This window comes from Euprymna scolopes, chromosome 16 (genome assembly GCF_053919585.1).
Source record: "Euprymna scolopes isolate OS-2025 chromosome 16, ASM5391958v1, whole genome shotgun sequence".
Lineage (NCBI taxonomy): Eukaryota > Metazoa > Mollusca > Cephalopoda > Sepiida > Sepiolidae > Euprymna > Euprymna scolopes.
This window is the reverse complement of record NC_136497.1, coordinates 99,799,593-99,817,457: the sequence shown is the minus strand read 5'-3', so window position 1 is coordinate 99,817,457 and position 17,865 is coordinate 99,799,593. Positions and strand designations below refer to the sequence as shown.

Sequence of the window (17,865 nt, the reverse complement as noted above, 5' to 3'; positions counted from 1 at the left end):
AGACTTATTGGTCTGTACTGAGAGGGAGATGACTTATCACCTGAATTCTTAAATACAGGGCATACTGATGAGGTTTTCCAAGGTATTGGAAAGCACTTCTCCTTAAGGCAACGCTTAAGCAGTTTTGTAAGTATGGGGGCAGGTTCTGATTGGAGCTTTTTTAGCACTATAACTGGAATGCTGTCAGGGCCAGTTGCTTTACTGGAATCAAGGTTTTTGATTAGCTTGGCGACCTCACGCACAGATATTTGTATGTTGCATAGCGTGTTGTCTTTTTTCTCTACTGAAGTCGATATTTGGCCATGAATGTTCGAATGGTATAGCGGTGTCTGCAAATGTTGCTGATTCCCACTTTCGACGCTTAAAAAAGGTGTTCACTACGTAGCCGACAACCTTCAGAGTTAAACTTGTCATGGAGATCTAATACAGATACAAATCCAGATCTACTATTACTTTTTCGATACAAAGACTGATATAAATCTAGATATATTATTACTTTCTCTCAGTTCATAAAATCGGACAAATATGTTGCCCTTTAATAGTCATCGTCCATCCGTATGAAAGATCAATGTTTCAACCTCAAATTCACCCTCTTTACAAAACATGTTGAAAAGCAATCTGTTTAATAAGTTGATAATCTTGATTACCATCACACTTATTTCTTATTTGAAGTTTCGAATTTTTAGCCCAAAATTATTATATTATAATTGAGAAATAAATAAAATTATGATATATTCATTTATTCATTTTAATCAGTTCCATAAATTGATACAAAAAAAAGCTTGGGATCAATAAAGATCTTTCATCTCATAAACGATCATAGTCTAAACTATTGCTGATGTGTAATTATTGATACTAATATAAATGAATATGTCATAATTTTATTTGCATCCAAATTGTAATATATATATATATATATATATATATATATATATATATATATATATATATATATATATATATATATATATATATATATATATATATAAGAGGGTGATCACCAACAATGTGTATTTTTTAACATTATTTTATTATTCCGTGTTTTGGGTTTTCATTGAAAATTATGTTTAGATCATTGTAATAGGGTTTTTAAATCATTGAAATCGTTTTTAACGCGTTTCAGACGTTCTGTGCAGCGCCCTCTTCAGAAAGTATTTAAAATGCTTAGAATATATTCAAGATGTGTTAAAAATGTAAAAGAACATTTTCGTAGTTCATTTGAAATGTTACCGAGAGGTGGAAACAAGTGATTCTACTTTTCATTCGTATGTACAATTTTTATTACTGGTTCATTGGGCTGGTCTTATGTCTCTCTCTCTCTCTCTCTCTCTCTCTCGCTCTCTCTCTCTCTCTTTCTCTCTGCTTGTGTTTCTATTTATCTTTCTTTGTTTTTTCTCATTTTTTTCCTTTTTTACTCTTACTTGAGTGGGAGTGAGGGGCCCATAATTATTTGGTCAACTGGGTTCATGGGGTCGGATGTGTGTGTATGGGGGTGAGTGTGTGTGTGTTTTCTTTTATTGGTTTGAAGAATGTATGTTCTGTTTTATAGTATTATAAAGTTATTTGCTTCCCTAGGAAGGTAACTGTGATCCAAGGTCGTTACTAATGTGTGTGTGGTAGGAGGGGGGACCAGCTCCTCTGAAATAAGGGTAGGGGTGTTTTCATTCAATTTTGATATTTAGTTTTTGGATTCTTAGATTTTAGTATTGTGATTTTTCGTTTCAGATTTAGACTGTTCTGGCATTCTTAATATTATGTTTGTTTAGATAAAGAGGTGTATTTATAAATATACGTAGGCGATTTTATAATGTTTCTATTTATTTGTCTTCCCATGTGGGTATGGCCAGACCAAGGATCGGTTCTTAGTGTGGGGAAGATCTTGTTCCCCAGAGGAGAGGGGCCACTTGAAGGAAACACGTTGATATATATATATATATATACTTATATATATTGTCATCCACATACAGTAGTGTATCGCTGTTTCACAGCTCATCAGTGCGGCTAGACAAGCAACTACCTCAAGCCAGGATAGAAAATGTAAATAGTTTCTAAGATTTCCAAATGGAAGAATGAATGCGACGTGCTCAGAACGGAGGACGAGTCGAGACTAAACTTAGGAACACACGAACGGTTATTTATAAGATGCTTGCAGATGTATAATTCAACATATCAGATGGTGAATAATTTGCATTTCGAAATTTTGGATGGAATGTGCTGTTTTATCTGGATGTCTAGTCTCTGCGAAGTCCACCCGACGTAGTACGAATCGTAATTACATTTGAATAAAGAATATAATTACTCTGGTGGGAGAAGAACATATTTTCGAATTGAAGACAACATTGGTCTTGTGAAAAAAAGCCAGCACGTCTATTCGATGCAAAATAACATTGTTATATAGACGGTGAAATTGACTTGGCAAATCTATCACTTATGTTTCTTAGCCATTGTAGACGGAGTTAAATAAGACATGTCTCAACTGAAATATTTTTAACTTTTTAAAAATTAGAAAGTTTATTTTTTATCTTAACTAAAACAATGTAATTTAAACAATGTCGAGAGAATAGCAATTGCTGCAGAGAGTCATAGCAATAAATTTAATTTAATCAGCTGACTGATCTTCGAACAAATAATTAGTGTCCTATGGGTAAGGATTTTAATAATATTGAATTTTCTTTTTGTTTACAAAAGTAGTTGCACGTATATAAAGACGAGTAAATGTTGGTTTGCGATAGATTGAAGCGAAAAAAAGAACCGACGAAGCCTTAGAAACTAGTACATCCCAAATTGGAATATTGGAGATATCGTAATTTAATTATTTTTTAAAAGGTTATTTTTGATAATTTACGTCATAGCATCTTTTCGATTCAATAAATTGATGCATCTAATATATAAAGTAATATTTTTTCTGAATTATATCAGTTGAAATGGTATATTAATATTTAGTTCTAACTCACTATTTTTTTCTTGTGTGTCGTTTTCTATATAAGAAAATGCATTCCGCAACAGTTTCTTCTGATTAACACTTATTACTGTTCGGAATATTTTAAATGTGGAATCATTTTCTATTCATCACCTTCATAACATCGACTGCTTACGTCATCAATAAAAAAAGAAAACTATACAATTGTCCAACACTTTTGTTTCAATGAAATATTCCAAGCAGTCTGCTCTTAGTTTCATGATACACCCAATTCAATCCACATTTAATATAAAAAATGTATACATTTTGTTTATATTCTTAGCGTCAGTTCTGGTCGGTCGTCATAGTAACCAAATGCCTTGATTTGTTAGTGTGCCAATGGCTGCCGTCGAGCGAATGCAAGTCTCATATTTTGTGACACTTTGCTTGGAAATAAGAAACAAAATATTAGTAAATAAATAAATTGAAAAAAAAAAATTTAAACCAAACAATTCGCATATACAATAGCCCATAACTGATGTATATATTTCGCTTTACTAAGACAGATACTTTGACATTTTCGATTCATATCTTAACATGTAGTAAATGAATATTGTTCACAGGAGATATTTTTGGCGTGTTGGTTCCATGTATATCGGGCGGGAATCAAATTGAAAGATATTTTTTGTTGTATTCACTCATGGGAGGAGATATGTTAGTTTACTTTCCAAACAATTTCGAGGAAGCTGGATTTTCCAGCAAAATATAGAGACACCTTTAACAGCTAAGTGTCACCCAAAAATATTTTCCGCCTTGTAGTTTTTACAGCTAATATATTTCGCGTATTTTTTGCGTCACTTTGATAATAAACAAATACATCAGAAATTATGGCTACAAAAACAAATGACAAATACATTTGTCAAGAATATAATCCTTATTTTCTCACGGGCATTTATTTCTTAGTGCATAAAAATTGAATATGGTTTTCTCGGTTTGATTTCTGGCTCTTCGAGTTGGAATCAAATGTTCAGTATCTTTTCCATTATCAGTCAGATGAGGAGAGAAAATATGTTTTTAATAATATATTACTATTTCTTTCAATTTTGGAATTTAATGAATCGATTTGTGAAATAAGAATCTCATTAAAAACAAAAAAAAAATAATTTTGTTTTTATGAGAATCGCTCCAGACAATGTATAAAGCCACTTGATGTAAGTAGGCAAAAATAATACTTCAAGGTTAAAAATTAGCCAACGTTGCGTTTGAGATGGATAGATTCTAGTCCAGAAAACAGCAATCCTTTCCCATTTGTCAGAAACATCACTCATGAAATGTAAGGCCTAAACGACAAAATAAGAGAATAACTTATTTTTAAATAATAAATTTACGTATACCATTCATTCTACACAAATGCATTCAGGTTTATTAAACAAATCAGTTATTTTCAAATTAAGTTCGTGAAAAAAAATAGTTACAACTAAATTATTTCTTTAAATAATTTACTGATTACGTTTTATCCATTCATGATGTTTTTTTCGTTTTTTGATGAAACAAGTCAGCCATTTTAATTAAATCGTGAAATTCTTTTTTCTGGCTTCATATTACTTTACCCATGCATTAATGAAACAATATTCACTTAACTCCCGGGCTTCATCGGACAAAGCAGTATATAATGAAAAATGCGTAAGGCATGCAGAGACGTAAACACACGCACACATACACAGATGCACCAGAAGGCGTCACACAATTTTATTGATATAGATTAAGTTGAAAGAATGTTAAGCAGTCTTTAGACGATAATGATATATCTAATATTAATGGTTCTTTACTTAAGTAGTCTAATAGCAAAAACGTGCACGATAAAGAGAAATGTCAAAGCAGCACATGAAATTTTGTGAGAGATGTGAGTGATATGAACGAGGTTAATAGGTGCAGATAGTGAAAAGCGGCAATGAGGCAATACTTTTACGTTCTTTTGATATAAACCTCACATTATTACCAATGGTAAGGAGGTTATGTATTTGGTCGAATCTGTCGCCTTTTTTTTTAATCTTATCCCCCACCAAACCAAACACAGTGCCAGTTGGACGTAAGGGGCTACTAGACATCTTGCTGCTAAACTTCCTACATAATGTCCCCGTACGTATGGTTCATACGGACAGAGGCACGATGTAGGGAGTTTAGCAGCAAGATGTCTACTTACATTACATTGAACTTCTGCATATCTGCACAGCCAGGGAATCAGAGATCAGAAGGGAATTCCAAAATGTAGCAATCGAGGGAAGACGTAGAGTAGAAGGCTTTCCGGCATCTATGGATCTCTGCAGAAAGGGGGGGGGGCGGCTTTTCAGGTTATTCGAAGATATCTACATCGAAGGGGCACAAATGCTACGAGGTGTCAGGGCACATTCCATTAAAATACTTGAAAAACAAGCACAGTGGTGCAATACTAGGGCGAGATGGCAGAGGGAGCTTGGTGAAAGTGCGAGACATATTTTTGGGGACTCTTTTTTGGACCCTGTCTAAGAGGGAGAGACAAGTGGTAGACGCACCAGCCCAGTTTGCTTATTTGTATACAACCTAGCATCTACGTCACTTGATCGACCAAAGTAGATTAAAATATCGGTCATTATCTTACGTTGAGATGATTTCGTTTAGGGACATCAAAGTCAAAGGTCAAGATCACAGATAATTCGAAATTAAATATTTTATAATAACTTCAGTTCTGTTCATCGTAGTGAGTGTCTTCGTGCGCGATATTATGACTAGGACTAGGACAACGGCATATTCTTTTTCTTGTATTGATTCTCAGGTATATATCCATTGATATCATATGTTTTTATGTACAGTGGTGTGGTTCTCGGTTGATTAATTTTGTCTATGTCGGATATATACTCGAGAGTCAAAACAAGGAAAAGAATATATTGTTGTCCTAGCCCGAATTATAACCAATAAAGCCTCAAAGCTTATATAAATTTCACCTATGACTTTTATGTGGAAAATTTTGGTAAATTGACAAAATTCACCTAATGTTGTTATGCGGAGGTATGCAGTTTCCAGACTGACTTACATTCTTGTGGTGCTATTGTTAAAAGAATAAATAAAAAAGGCCCCTGTACAATCTCGGGTGACAATGGATATTTCCTGTAAGTGTGTCTGTCCGGCGACTCTTTAGTGAAATAATGTTGTGCAATTACTTACCGCGCCTCCGCTGAGTCGACATTGTTTAAGTGCCATGGTAAAGGAGAAATCCAGCACAACTAAAAACAATGCCAAGATAATCGAGAACAATTTGTCTCATTTCGAAACCTTTTTCCTTTTAGATTAATTGCACAATCAAAATCTAGTCTACTTGAGCTGAACTAGAGACGTAATATTTGGACAAATGTAAAACTTTATTAAATGTTTCTCTCAGTAAATTGACCTATCGCGCCCTGTCAGGCGTGTGGTTCCATCCTGCTGAAACCACATGATGCATTACTCAAACAAAGCTGAACGCAAAAATAATCGAGAGTTGCCAAATCTGTAATTAAATAAAATAGAGTTGTCAATGCAAAGTTCGCAGCATAAAAAAAAAAAAAAAAAACACTGTATAAGTTACTGTTTCTCTTTTCGTTTACTTTACTCTTTTCCTTTTTCAATAAAGAAAGTATGATTTCACGCAAATGTGTGAAACGATAAATTTAGCGAACCAGTGTGAAATTCTCATAAAAACAGACAACCGAAAACCCACAATAGCAGTTACCGCTCGACAAAACCCTAAACAAGACAGAACGCGGTACAAAAGTACGCCTGCCAACACCTCTAACCTAAAAGGCCAGGGGTGCAAAATAAATAGCTAACTGACGTATACAAAAGCAAACAACCATTTACACACACATATCACTCATGAATCGTACAACAAATATAATTAGAAGAATTGTCTTTTACTCTCCAAGGATCGCACCCTTATATATATATATATATATATATATATATATATATATATATATATATATATATATATATATATATATATATATACATATATATATATATATAGTTTTATTATATCAGGCAAGGAAAGGAGAAAAAGAAAAATCTTTTTTTAAGCCTTGACATTTCGAAGCTGAATGCTGTCATCAGCATTTTTATTATTCTCTTCTAAATATAATAGTATTATAAATTGCAAAAATGAAGTAACATTCCATTATAAGCATAAGAGAAAATTTAAATACGCTAAATTCCTAGTTTTTACAGATACACCACCACTAATTTCTACCTTATATTAATATCCTACGTTCTTTTACTTCAGATTTGTTGTATCTTTGCTATTCTGTATATTTTTTGCCCCCTTTTTGCTTTCGATTCAAATATATTATCATAATAGCCGTATTTTTTCTATCCTATCATTTTAAATAATTCCATCATGTATAGTTTTATAATCTCTAATTTATGATTTCTATTTTGCCTCTTTCTTAAGTATATCACACTTTACTGACCTATTAACTCTTCATGTATTTTTCTCATAGCTAATGCTTTTCTTTCTGTGTGAGTGCATGTACGTCTTCCCCTCTGTATATATGTATATATACGTGTGTATGTATATACATATTGTATGTGTGTATGTATCTGTTTCCGTATTCATATGCGCATGCCTTCTGGTTTATGTATGAGCATACTTATACTCTCATTAATCTGTTCTATTTTTATAATTTGTCTTTTTTCTTTCATTATTTATTTATTTTTTATTCTTTATCTATTTCTCTTATTTTCTTATCAATTATAATCACTAATTGATATTCCACTTCTGATGAATTGACCATCCACCCTCACCTCTTTGTTTCCGCCTGTTCTGACTGCATCTGTGTATATGATTATGCATATATATGTATACAGGTATACGTGCGTGTGTATTAGATGTTTTCGTATGTTTATGAATACGTAATGTCTGTGCATATCAGTTTGTCATCTGTCTCTTGATATTGTCTCCTAACTTTTTTCAAATCTTCGCTAACCGATTTAAAACTACTTTACGGTTTCTTTCATTTTCCAGCATTTCTCAACTTAATTCTTGATCCTCGTTTTCTCTAAATTTTTCTTCGTTTTCATTGTTTCCCATCTTTTTGCACTACTTTTTCTCTTCCTTTTCTCTTTATTTGTGTCTTCTACTATGCTGTCTTGATTATAAATTGTTACATATTGTTTGTATATTTTCTTTTCAACCCTAACCCCAACCCACAGTTAAGTTTTCTATGTACCTATTTCACTTATAAAAGTGTTCCTGTCCTAAGATTTGATGACGAATTCTTTTGAGTAATGTTTTGCCCGACTTGGATATTTTATATTTTTATATTAATTCCATTTTTTAATTCATTGTGAGTCGAATATATAACCTCGAAAGATCCAGTTCTTTAAATTCTATGTAATTTTATGGAGTCATATTTTCTGAATCTAAGATAGTCAGCTTTTTGCTATATATATATATATATATATATATATATATATATATATATATATATATATATATATCATAGTTTGTATGCTTATACCCACTGATATTCGGAAATTCCAGATTCAACGGCGAGATTGCAAACATACAAAAGTTTTTGGAGGATATTTCAATCCAAAGCACTTATTTTAGATTCTTACCATCGGCTCAAAACACTTTGGATTATTCTCGTTATTTTCCAGAATGTTATGTCATGGACCTTTCTTGACAAACCCTATAATGTTTGGACTTTTTTCTATTTTTATCGGCTTTTACCTTTTTTACTTACTCTTCATTATATGTACGTTCGTTTTATCTACCGCTCACCTATGTTTTCTCCCCCATTTAGTAGTCCTCATTCACATGTTTGCTGTTCTACTAATATGCACTTATAGGGTTTTCATACGAATATATATATTGTTATGATCGTGTGTGCGTTTGGTTTCTTGATCCGGCAGGGGGATGTGATGCGTCTAGTGTGTTAGGTATAAGTTAGTGTTAAGTTCATGCTTGCATGCCTTCTTGTTTCCAGTTAATACCACTGGCTAACCTCACGGTGAAAAGGGAGCAGCTATGCATAAGTCTTCCCTGCCAGTACATAGCCTCTCCATCATCAAGACTCCTACAGTGCCTCTATGTTGGCCACACACGGTAACTGGGTGCCTTGCGGCCCCAGGCTAAACTTGTAGGAAATCTCGGAGTAGTAGAGGACCCCAGAGGTAATGCGTTATGGCCCACCGATGTGTGGACATGCCCTGGCACACTACCAACCCCTACCCTACTGTCTTGTGGGTGCCCTTGGTTGGGTGAAGACTAGGGAAACCAACCCCAAAATCAAACACCACTGCCTTGTGGGCCTTATCATAGCAAAAGGCTAAGAGATAAGAACTCTGATTTTAAATCCCACTGCTGCCTTGCCGTTTTCCTTAAAAGGCTATGGAACCTTATCCAGACAGAAAAGGCGTAGTAGCGGACATGATAGGGCGACTGTCAACCTCATTGAGATTACTTTCGGTCAGAAGCTGCAGCCTCCTCTGCTGCCAGTCGTTGCGGGTTCGCTCCACTGGAATGAGCATTGGAGGTTCAGAGGGTGTCTATCTGATGCGCAACAGATGCTACACCTAAGCTGTGCAAGCAAGTTAGAAGCCAAGGTGAAAAGTCTTGTGGCAATGGAGTGAGGATAACGGTGGCAGGTGTGAGAGCTGGGAGCTACTAGTCCAACATCTGCGCATAGGCGACCGTGTGTGAAAGTCACAGGTGTATCGAGTGAACGACGATACCCTGAGGCAGCTGCACGGATAACCAAGCAGTCCTGTTCAGGGATAGCACTGCTTGCCATGGAAGGGGACGCCTCTATAAAAGGTGAGGTAAACAAAGCTCATCCAAAGACCATCTGTAGATCTCCAATCGAGCTGTAACAACAACAGAACAGAAATGACAACACTCAAGACTTGAACATCGTTACATGGAACGTCAGAACCATGCTCGATACGGACTTGGGTGACAGACTACATAGAAGAACAGCACATAGGTCTGGAGCTCGAAAATACAAATATCGACATAGCTGCATTGGAGGAGACAAGACTCAGCGGGGAGGGCCAACTGAGAGAAGCAAGAAGAACCTATTTCTGGAAGGGCTGCCCTGTAAATCAACCAAAAAGAGCTGGAGTCGCTTTTGCGATCAGAAATGACCTAGCAAGTTGACTCGCAGAGAGCCCCAGAGGAGTCTCTGAAAGAATAATGATACTGCGAATCACCACATCCCATAATCGTAACATTACCATCAGCAACGTCTATGCGCCGACAATGACCTGTCCAGACGAGGAAAAGGAGGCCTTTTATTCTCAGCTGAAAGACACTATAGCAAACGTCCCTGCAGCGGATAAGCTAGTTCTCCTTGGTGACTTCAATGCTAGAGTGGGCCATGACTACAATACATGGAGCCCTGTTCTCGGAAAGTTTGGAAAGGGAAATCCCAATTCAAATGGAGAACTGCTGCTCTGTTTGTGCACAGAGTTTGAACTGGCAATTACGAACACTTACTTCCAACATTCGGATAACCATTACTACTCCTGGGAACATCCCAGGTCAAAGAGACGCCATCTCCTGGACTATGTTATCACAAGAAGGAAAGACCTCAAAGATGCCAAGAACACAAGAGCTATGCGAGGACCAGATTGCCAAACATACACCTACCTAATCAAGACTACCTTCAAGTTCTCCATAAAACCTGTGTATAGCAGGGCGACAACGAAGTGCAAGAGAAGGCTAAGCACATCAAAGCTCGGAGATAGAAAACGGCAAGATAGACTACAACTTGCAATCAACTCAGCATTAGAACAAATCACCGATGATTCTGATTCACCAGAACAAATGTGGGACTTGCTAAGCAGGCCTGTATTCTCCGTTGCTGCAGAGGTACTTGGTTACACAAAAGAGCGGAATGCGGACTGGTTCAATGAGAATGACCAAGAGATTACAGATGTAATAAATGAAAGAAACCAAGCATTAAAATCAAAGCTAAGCAACCCGACAAACCAGAAGAAGCTGAAACAAGTGAGGGCAAAAGTACAGAAAAAACCTGGTGGTTGAAAAAGGCTGAAGATATGCAGAGGCAAGCCGAGGAAAACAATTCTGCAGGTTTCTTCAGATCACTGAAGGAAGTGTATAGCCCTAGAGCCCAGATGACTAACACCCTCTTATTAGAAGATGGAAACACCATACTGACCCAACCAAAACAGATAATTCAAAGATGGCAAGAATACTTCGGCACCCTACTGAATGTACAATCCAATGCGGATGAGGAGATCTTAAGCCACACAAGTCTTCCCCCAGCAGATGGACCTGAATGACATACCAACTCTGGAGAAATAAGAAAAGCAATTGACAAAACTACAATGAACAAATCTCCAGGAATTGACGGCATACCATCTAAAGTATACAAGTTCGATGGAGAACATGTTGGGGACAGGATGGTCTGTTGTGTGATAGACGACCCCGTCCTCATGTGGTTCATGGTGGATGTATTTAATGGTAGAAAAATTAGAAAAGCAAAAGGTCGCATAATGATGACGAGAACATACCGTATATATATGCGAAAGAAATGCAATTTATTTACATAAATATACATGAAGAAGCGATAGAAAGAATAAGAGTTCATTGAGAGATAAGTAACGTTACTTGTGGTTGACTGGCTAGTCAGGAACGCGGTGGTGGTCCATGGACCCACCGGAGCGGTGTTTGTTACATTTTGACTGCTTGAAGGTCCAGCACGAAAGAGGAAGAAATATAGGGAACAGGAAGTGACGTAGCTAGGTTGCTCTTATGAGTTAAAGGGCGACAGTCGAGTTGGACTGGGAGTTTTCAACTCCCACAATACTCCCTTCCTAGTTAGCTGGAAGCTAGAGAAAAGAAAATTGGAGAAAAAGCAAGCATATATATGTTTGCGTGTGTGTCCACTGTATAGAGAACGAGGAAGTATATTTTATTTATTAAGTAGCTGGGTGAAAAGATAGAGTTGCGACGTTAAAGGATATCAGGAAAAGGTGTTCAAACTTGTACAACTGTGGAATGTTCATAGGAATGACGTTATGAGTTTTGGAGTGCGAGTGTTGCGGTCATAGACTGTATTGCCACGGAGTCTATGAAGCGTGCGCAAGGGTAAGCACGATGGGTTGAAGCTGGTTCGCGTTGGTCGCGAATGCGTCGACTACACACGTCACAAGTGGGTCTGCGAGGAAATTGGTCCATCCGTAGAGAGCTGTGTCAACGTTGTTCAGGTGCTCGGGCGTACTCAGTGGGTCAGTACGGTCTGAACGTCCAGGGTTGAGTGTATCAGTGTGCATGATGCAGCTTACTCATGTTAGTTGGAGAACTTCAGTGAGGTGAGTTGAGGTGAATCGTTGTGAAATCCAAACGTGTACAGTGTTTGGTGAACATCTTTGTGAACATCGTTTGGTGCTAAAAAAGATTGATATCCTGTAAGGTGTTGCTGGAACGGGTTGATATGTCGTGGAGAGGCGTGTTGTCGCTTTTTTCTTTCCATAATTTTGGAAAACTGGAGTTGAAATAGAGTGAGACTTACAATTTGAGTTTTGCAGTGAGCTTGTTGCCACACGTTCTCCATGATAAAATTGAAAGCTGAAATATTTTTTTTCGCACATGGCAAAAAAGAAAAAATATTTCGATAACGTGAAGAAAGTAGTCCGTTGGTATCGTCGATTTTTTTTAAAAGACATCGTCGTTTAAAGATACGCTTCGTTATAAAAAATGTGAAGAACAGAATAAAATGTATATATTTTTTAAAGTGCGTGAATATAGATAAAACTTCTTGTTCTCTTTTATTATTATTATTATTATTATTATTATTATTATTATTATTATTATTATTATTATTATTATTATTATTATTATTAGGCGGCTGCAACGGAAAAAAAGATTTTTTTTCGAGGTGGTTTGTTTACATTAGTTGTCCACGAGTAGTAAAAAAATCAAAATGGCGGACGATAGATAATTGACGCACGTGTGTTTAGACGTAAAGTTGAAAATACATCGAAAAAGTTTTTTCTCATTTTTTTAAATTGTATTTTTTTTTTTTTTTTTTTTCTTTTTTTTTAGTATATTTCGCTGATTATTTAACGATATAACGATATGTTTCATTGCGACAGTGAGAACGTTTTAAATGTTTTTGGGAACGAAGATTGTTCAGCGTTCGTTAGGTCACGATTTGAAGAAAAATATCAGGCGGCGGTCTGCCAAATGTTGGGGACAGGATGGTCTGCTGTGTGATAGACGACCCCGTCCCCATGTGTGTCATGGTGGATGTATTTAATGGTAGAGAAATTGAAAAGACAAAAGGTCGCATAATGATGACGAAAACATACCGTTATATATCAGCGAAAGAAATGCAATTTATTTACATAAATATACAGAAGCGATAGAAAGAATGAGAGTTCGTTGAAAGATGAGTAACGTTATTTGCGATTGACTGGCTAGTCAAAAATGCGGTGGTGGCCCATGGCCCCACCGGAGCGGTGTTTGTTACATCTTGACTGCTTGAAGGTCCAGCGCGAAAGAGGAAGAAATATAGGGAACAGAAAGTGACGTAGCTAGGTCACTCTTCTGAGTTAAAGGGCGACAATTGAGTTAGGCTGGGAGTTTTCAAATCCCACAAACAACTCATGAGAAAACTTCACCAACTAATAGCAAAATGCTGGCAACAAGAAATGCTGCCACAAAATTTGCCCGAAATGTAACTTTGATAATCACTAATAATAGAACAACAAAATTTGGTGGTTGTTCAGGCTATGGTTCAGTGTATGGTTCAAGGTATGGTATTTTTGTTGGCAAGAATGGAGTTTAGGTTGCAAGATACTCTCGACCTCTCTATCTAAATTACTGTAGTCACCTGTATGTTGCCATGTAAACATGTAAACAGTATTTCAGTAAGTGACAGTTTTAAATAAGCAAAAGAAAGAAACAATATAAAAAGAACGGTTTCTTTAAATAATAAACAATTATATATATATATATATATATATATATATATATATATATATATATATATATATATATATATATATATATATAGAATTTTGTCTATATTATAAACAATATAGATAGAACATGTAATTATTTGGAACAATGTAAAACTTTTCAAATTTTAATGTAAGACAACAGAAACATAACAGAAATATTGTTTGCAGACATTTTTCAATATATAAACTTAAAAAAAATGGGAGAAATTAGGCAAAAACAATTCATTATGTTTTGTGACTTATTTTCGTTTAAAAATAAAAAACAAACATTAATATTAGTCATATGTGTTTAAAGTACACACAAACATGTTTCAATATATGTACTCAAAAGAAAATACAATTGTGGGAAATTAGTCAAAAACAAATTATTTTGGTTTGTGAACTATTTGCGTTCAAAAATAACATATAATAGTTATTACCCATGCGATAGGTGTATCAGAAATTTGGAGGAATTTTTGATACCCCTGACAGAAAACTGACAATAAAATATAAAAAACTCGTAATTTCTCTTTTTAAAGTGGGTTGCTTATTTTCTGTATGAAATATACTTCCAAAATAAACTATTGAAGTTGTTTAAAAAATAATAGAAATATTATTTTTTTATTTTTTAAAAAACAGTGTTTACAAAATGCCGGTGCGCCTTCATGCAGCCATTTTTTTACGTGATGAAATCAATTGAATTTTACGAGTTAAATATTTTTTAATTTTTAAACTTAAAAAATTTATCAAAATGTTTCTATTGGTTCAATTTTTACGATATTTTTCAGGGTCAATGTGAAATTTTATACACTTTCCAAAAAACCAAATATAATATTTTAGACAAACTTTTTTTTTTAAATTAACCCCCTCATTTTGAAATATATATTAAAATTTTAATAATTAATTTATTTACTAGTTTTTTTATATAACAAATTGAAGATAAAAGATCAATAAAGAAAATATTCTAATTTAAAACAACAAAAAAAATAATAGTTTTTTAGAAATTTACCTGTCCAAAGTGTAAAAACATTTTTTTTAAACACGTTAATTTTTTTTATAATGAAATCTCATGTTATGCTTATATCGTCAAGTAAATACCGGACGCTGACGGTAAATTTTTCTATTTCATTCAATGTTTTCTTTTTTTAGATATTTAAAAAAAATTAGTCGATAAAGAAGTATTAAAATATATCAATCAAAAACTCGTGTATTTCATTAAGAGAATGAAATAAAAAATCGGTGAACCGGATTTTTTGTTTTAGGGGAAAACTTATAAGTGAATGTGTGTTTCTTTTTACTTACGGAGGACGAAAAATACTCATTTTGATTAACATACGCAATAAAAAAGAGACATTATTTATGTCCCTTTAACGAATCCATATTTGATAAATTTCATAGTAGCAGGAGGAGCTCTTTTAAGCTTGGCGCTAAACGTTACGAAAATGCGATTTTCTACGACCCTCGCTTTAAAAAATCCTTTTATTTAAAATATAAATATGGATAAATTCTTAACAATGAAGAATTGAACTACCCATTTAATAGTATTTTTTCATAGGTAAATGATTTTTTGGCATTTATATATACGTATATTTATCAAAGCAAGTCAAAATATGTTGATTTTCTTTATATCTTTTTTAAAGAAGACCGCTTTTAAACAAATATTGCATAATTTGCTATTAAACCTGTTATTTTTTAAAACTGGTATTTGCTTTTTAAATTGAAAAAAAAATAGGGGTTGAATTCCATTTTTCAAGTAGTTATAAGCTTCGGAAAATAGTAAGCTGAATTATTAAAGTTTTGATCATCATTTTAATGGCCGCTTTCTGATACACCTACCTGTGCGAGCCATAAGAAAAACAAATTAAAATTAAGCAACCTCATATAAAAAATGTAAATAGCAGCGAGTATCTGTGCAAGGAAAAAATATTAGTCACAGTAGGCAGGCTCGAACATGTAACGCTAAGAGGAAAAGGAGGTGTAAAAAAGGGAAATGCTTTAGTCAATTGTCTACGGCAAACATACGACGTCATGAGCCTCAAAATAACGCATTTTAAGGGTACATATTTTGAGGCGTAAATGACCTTTCAAAAATGTCAACGCATAAACTGACCTCTCCTTGCAAAGAATGGCCCAGTTGACAGTGAAAGAAAATGATACCAACTTTGGCAGATTTGCCATTTAGTTGTACAAATATCCTCGAACCATGTAATCACTAAAAGGGACTTGTTTGGGCGACACCGGTAACTCGTTTAATGTAAAGAGAAGTTTATCTACTGTAAAATTAAACGAACATTTTATTTTTATTGTTCAATGTTCTCAAATGTAAATTATTTCTTTTCGAGAACAATATCTATTGCAAAATTAAACCAACATTATTTTTATTAATCAATGTGTTTAATTTTGAAGTATAAAATAAAACACATAGGCTACCAAATCACACAAAATTCGGGTGTCGACTGTAGTAATAGCGTAGTCGGTTTTCATATTTTTTTATTTAGCATATAAAGAAAGACTTTTAGTCAATTGTACTTTAAGAAAAAAGAAAAGTTTATGTCGATGTTGGAAAAGGAAGAAGAAATCAAACGTTTTAGACAGTTTAAAGGCTACCAAATCACACAGAAGCCAGGTCTCTACTGTAATAATCGCATAATCTGTTGTTTTAACGAAGAAATAATGGCTACCAGCATGTGACGATGTGTCGGAAAACACTAGATACGGTATATGTATACACAAAAGGTGTAGCACGCTAGCATAACTGTATAAGAAAATATACAGCATATTTAATGTAAAAATGAAAGCAGTCGTGGCTTATGAACATGTTTCAATGTGATAATACATTTGAAATTGGGGTATTTTATTTAAAACGAATGCCTCTTGTATAGAGGGAAGCCATGTTTGTAAATCTCTGTAGCGTTTGTTTTAGTAGGAAGATTTACATTCTCGAATGAACCAAAAGTCAGTTCTCAGCCAATGAGATTTGGCCGACCGCGAGAAGGAGGAAATCATTGTTTTTTGAATCGGGAATTGGAAAGATTATGTTATGTGTCTAAGTATATGAGCTAAATGATAAGGATGCAACTTCGTATCTGTCCAAAATGCAGAATAAATCCTGGTGTTGATTGGAAGCAGTAGGAGTATATTTTATTTAGAGGGAAAAATAGCACTACTTCCACTTATGACTGTGATGATGTTGTTCCTAGGATGTAATGTAGGAGTTTATTATAACAAATAAATGTGGGTAAGATGGTATTCCAAAGTTCAATAAAATACTGGCTAATAGTCTAGACAATAAATTTGTATGTGGAATCTGTTGGAGAAACCTACTATACTTTGGTCCAGAGGGGAATTTCTGCAATAAAATTATTATATATCAAGATATATTCATAGATTGAACTTTAATACATGCGATTGGTTGCATGCTTGTGTACCACAAGTCTGGTCCACTAGGGATTTTTTTTAAAATCTTCTAACCAATGATCTCAACAACTTGCCTATTGATACAAGGGTACTTTTGTTGGGTGATTTTTATTTGGATCAGCTTCTTTCAAAAAATAGAAACCCTTAATGGATCTCAACAATTTCTTCAGCGCTACAATTACACCACTCAAATTGAAGGCGGTATATTGGACTTTATTCTTGATACAAAACTTTCTTCTTCACCAGAATTGTGGCTTCCCAACCCATTTAGAGATCATTCTGTTTTGTATTTTAATGTGTGATTATTTTACATCTGTTTTGATTTATTTACTTCATATCGATAAAATTACAAAATAACATATGTGAACACCCTCCTCAAAATTTAACATTTAGAATAAAAATAACATTTTTTTTTAATTAAAAAAATATTATACAGAAGCAATACCTTGTCGTGGTTATAGAGCTTTTACTAAAGTTGCTTCATTACCTTTTATTCAAAAACATGACAAAGCCATAAGTCGGGACCATATAGTTTTTGGTTTGTTTAATTTTAAGTTTTATCT

At 34.3% G+C, this 17,865-nt stretch overlaps 1 protein-coding gene across 1 annotated transcript; it reads left to right on the top strand.

The window, feature by feature from the left end:
- Positions 1–10,109: 10,109 nt before the first annotated feature.
- Positions 10,110–10,961, top strand: LOC145296209 (protein CFDP2-like). The gene has a single exon (XM_080142418.1). The coding sequence runs from the start codon at positions 10,110–10,112 to the stop codon at positions 10,959–10,961; it is 852 nt and encodes a 283-aa protein (XP_079998544.1).
- The last annotated feature ends 6,904 nt before the right edge of the window (positions 10,962–17,865 follow it).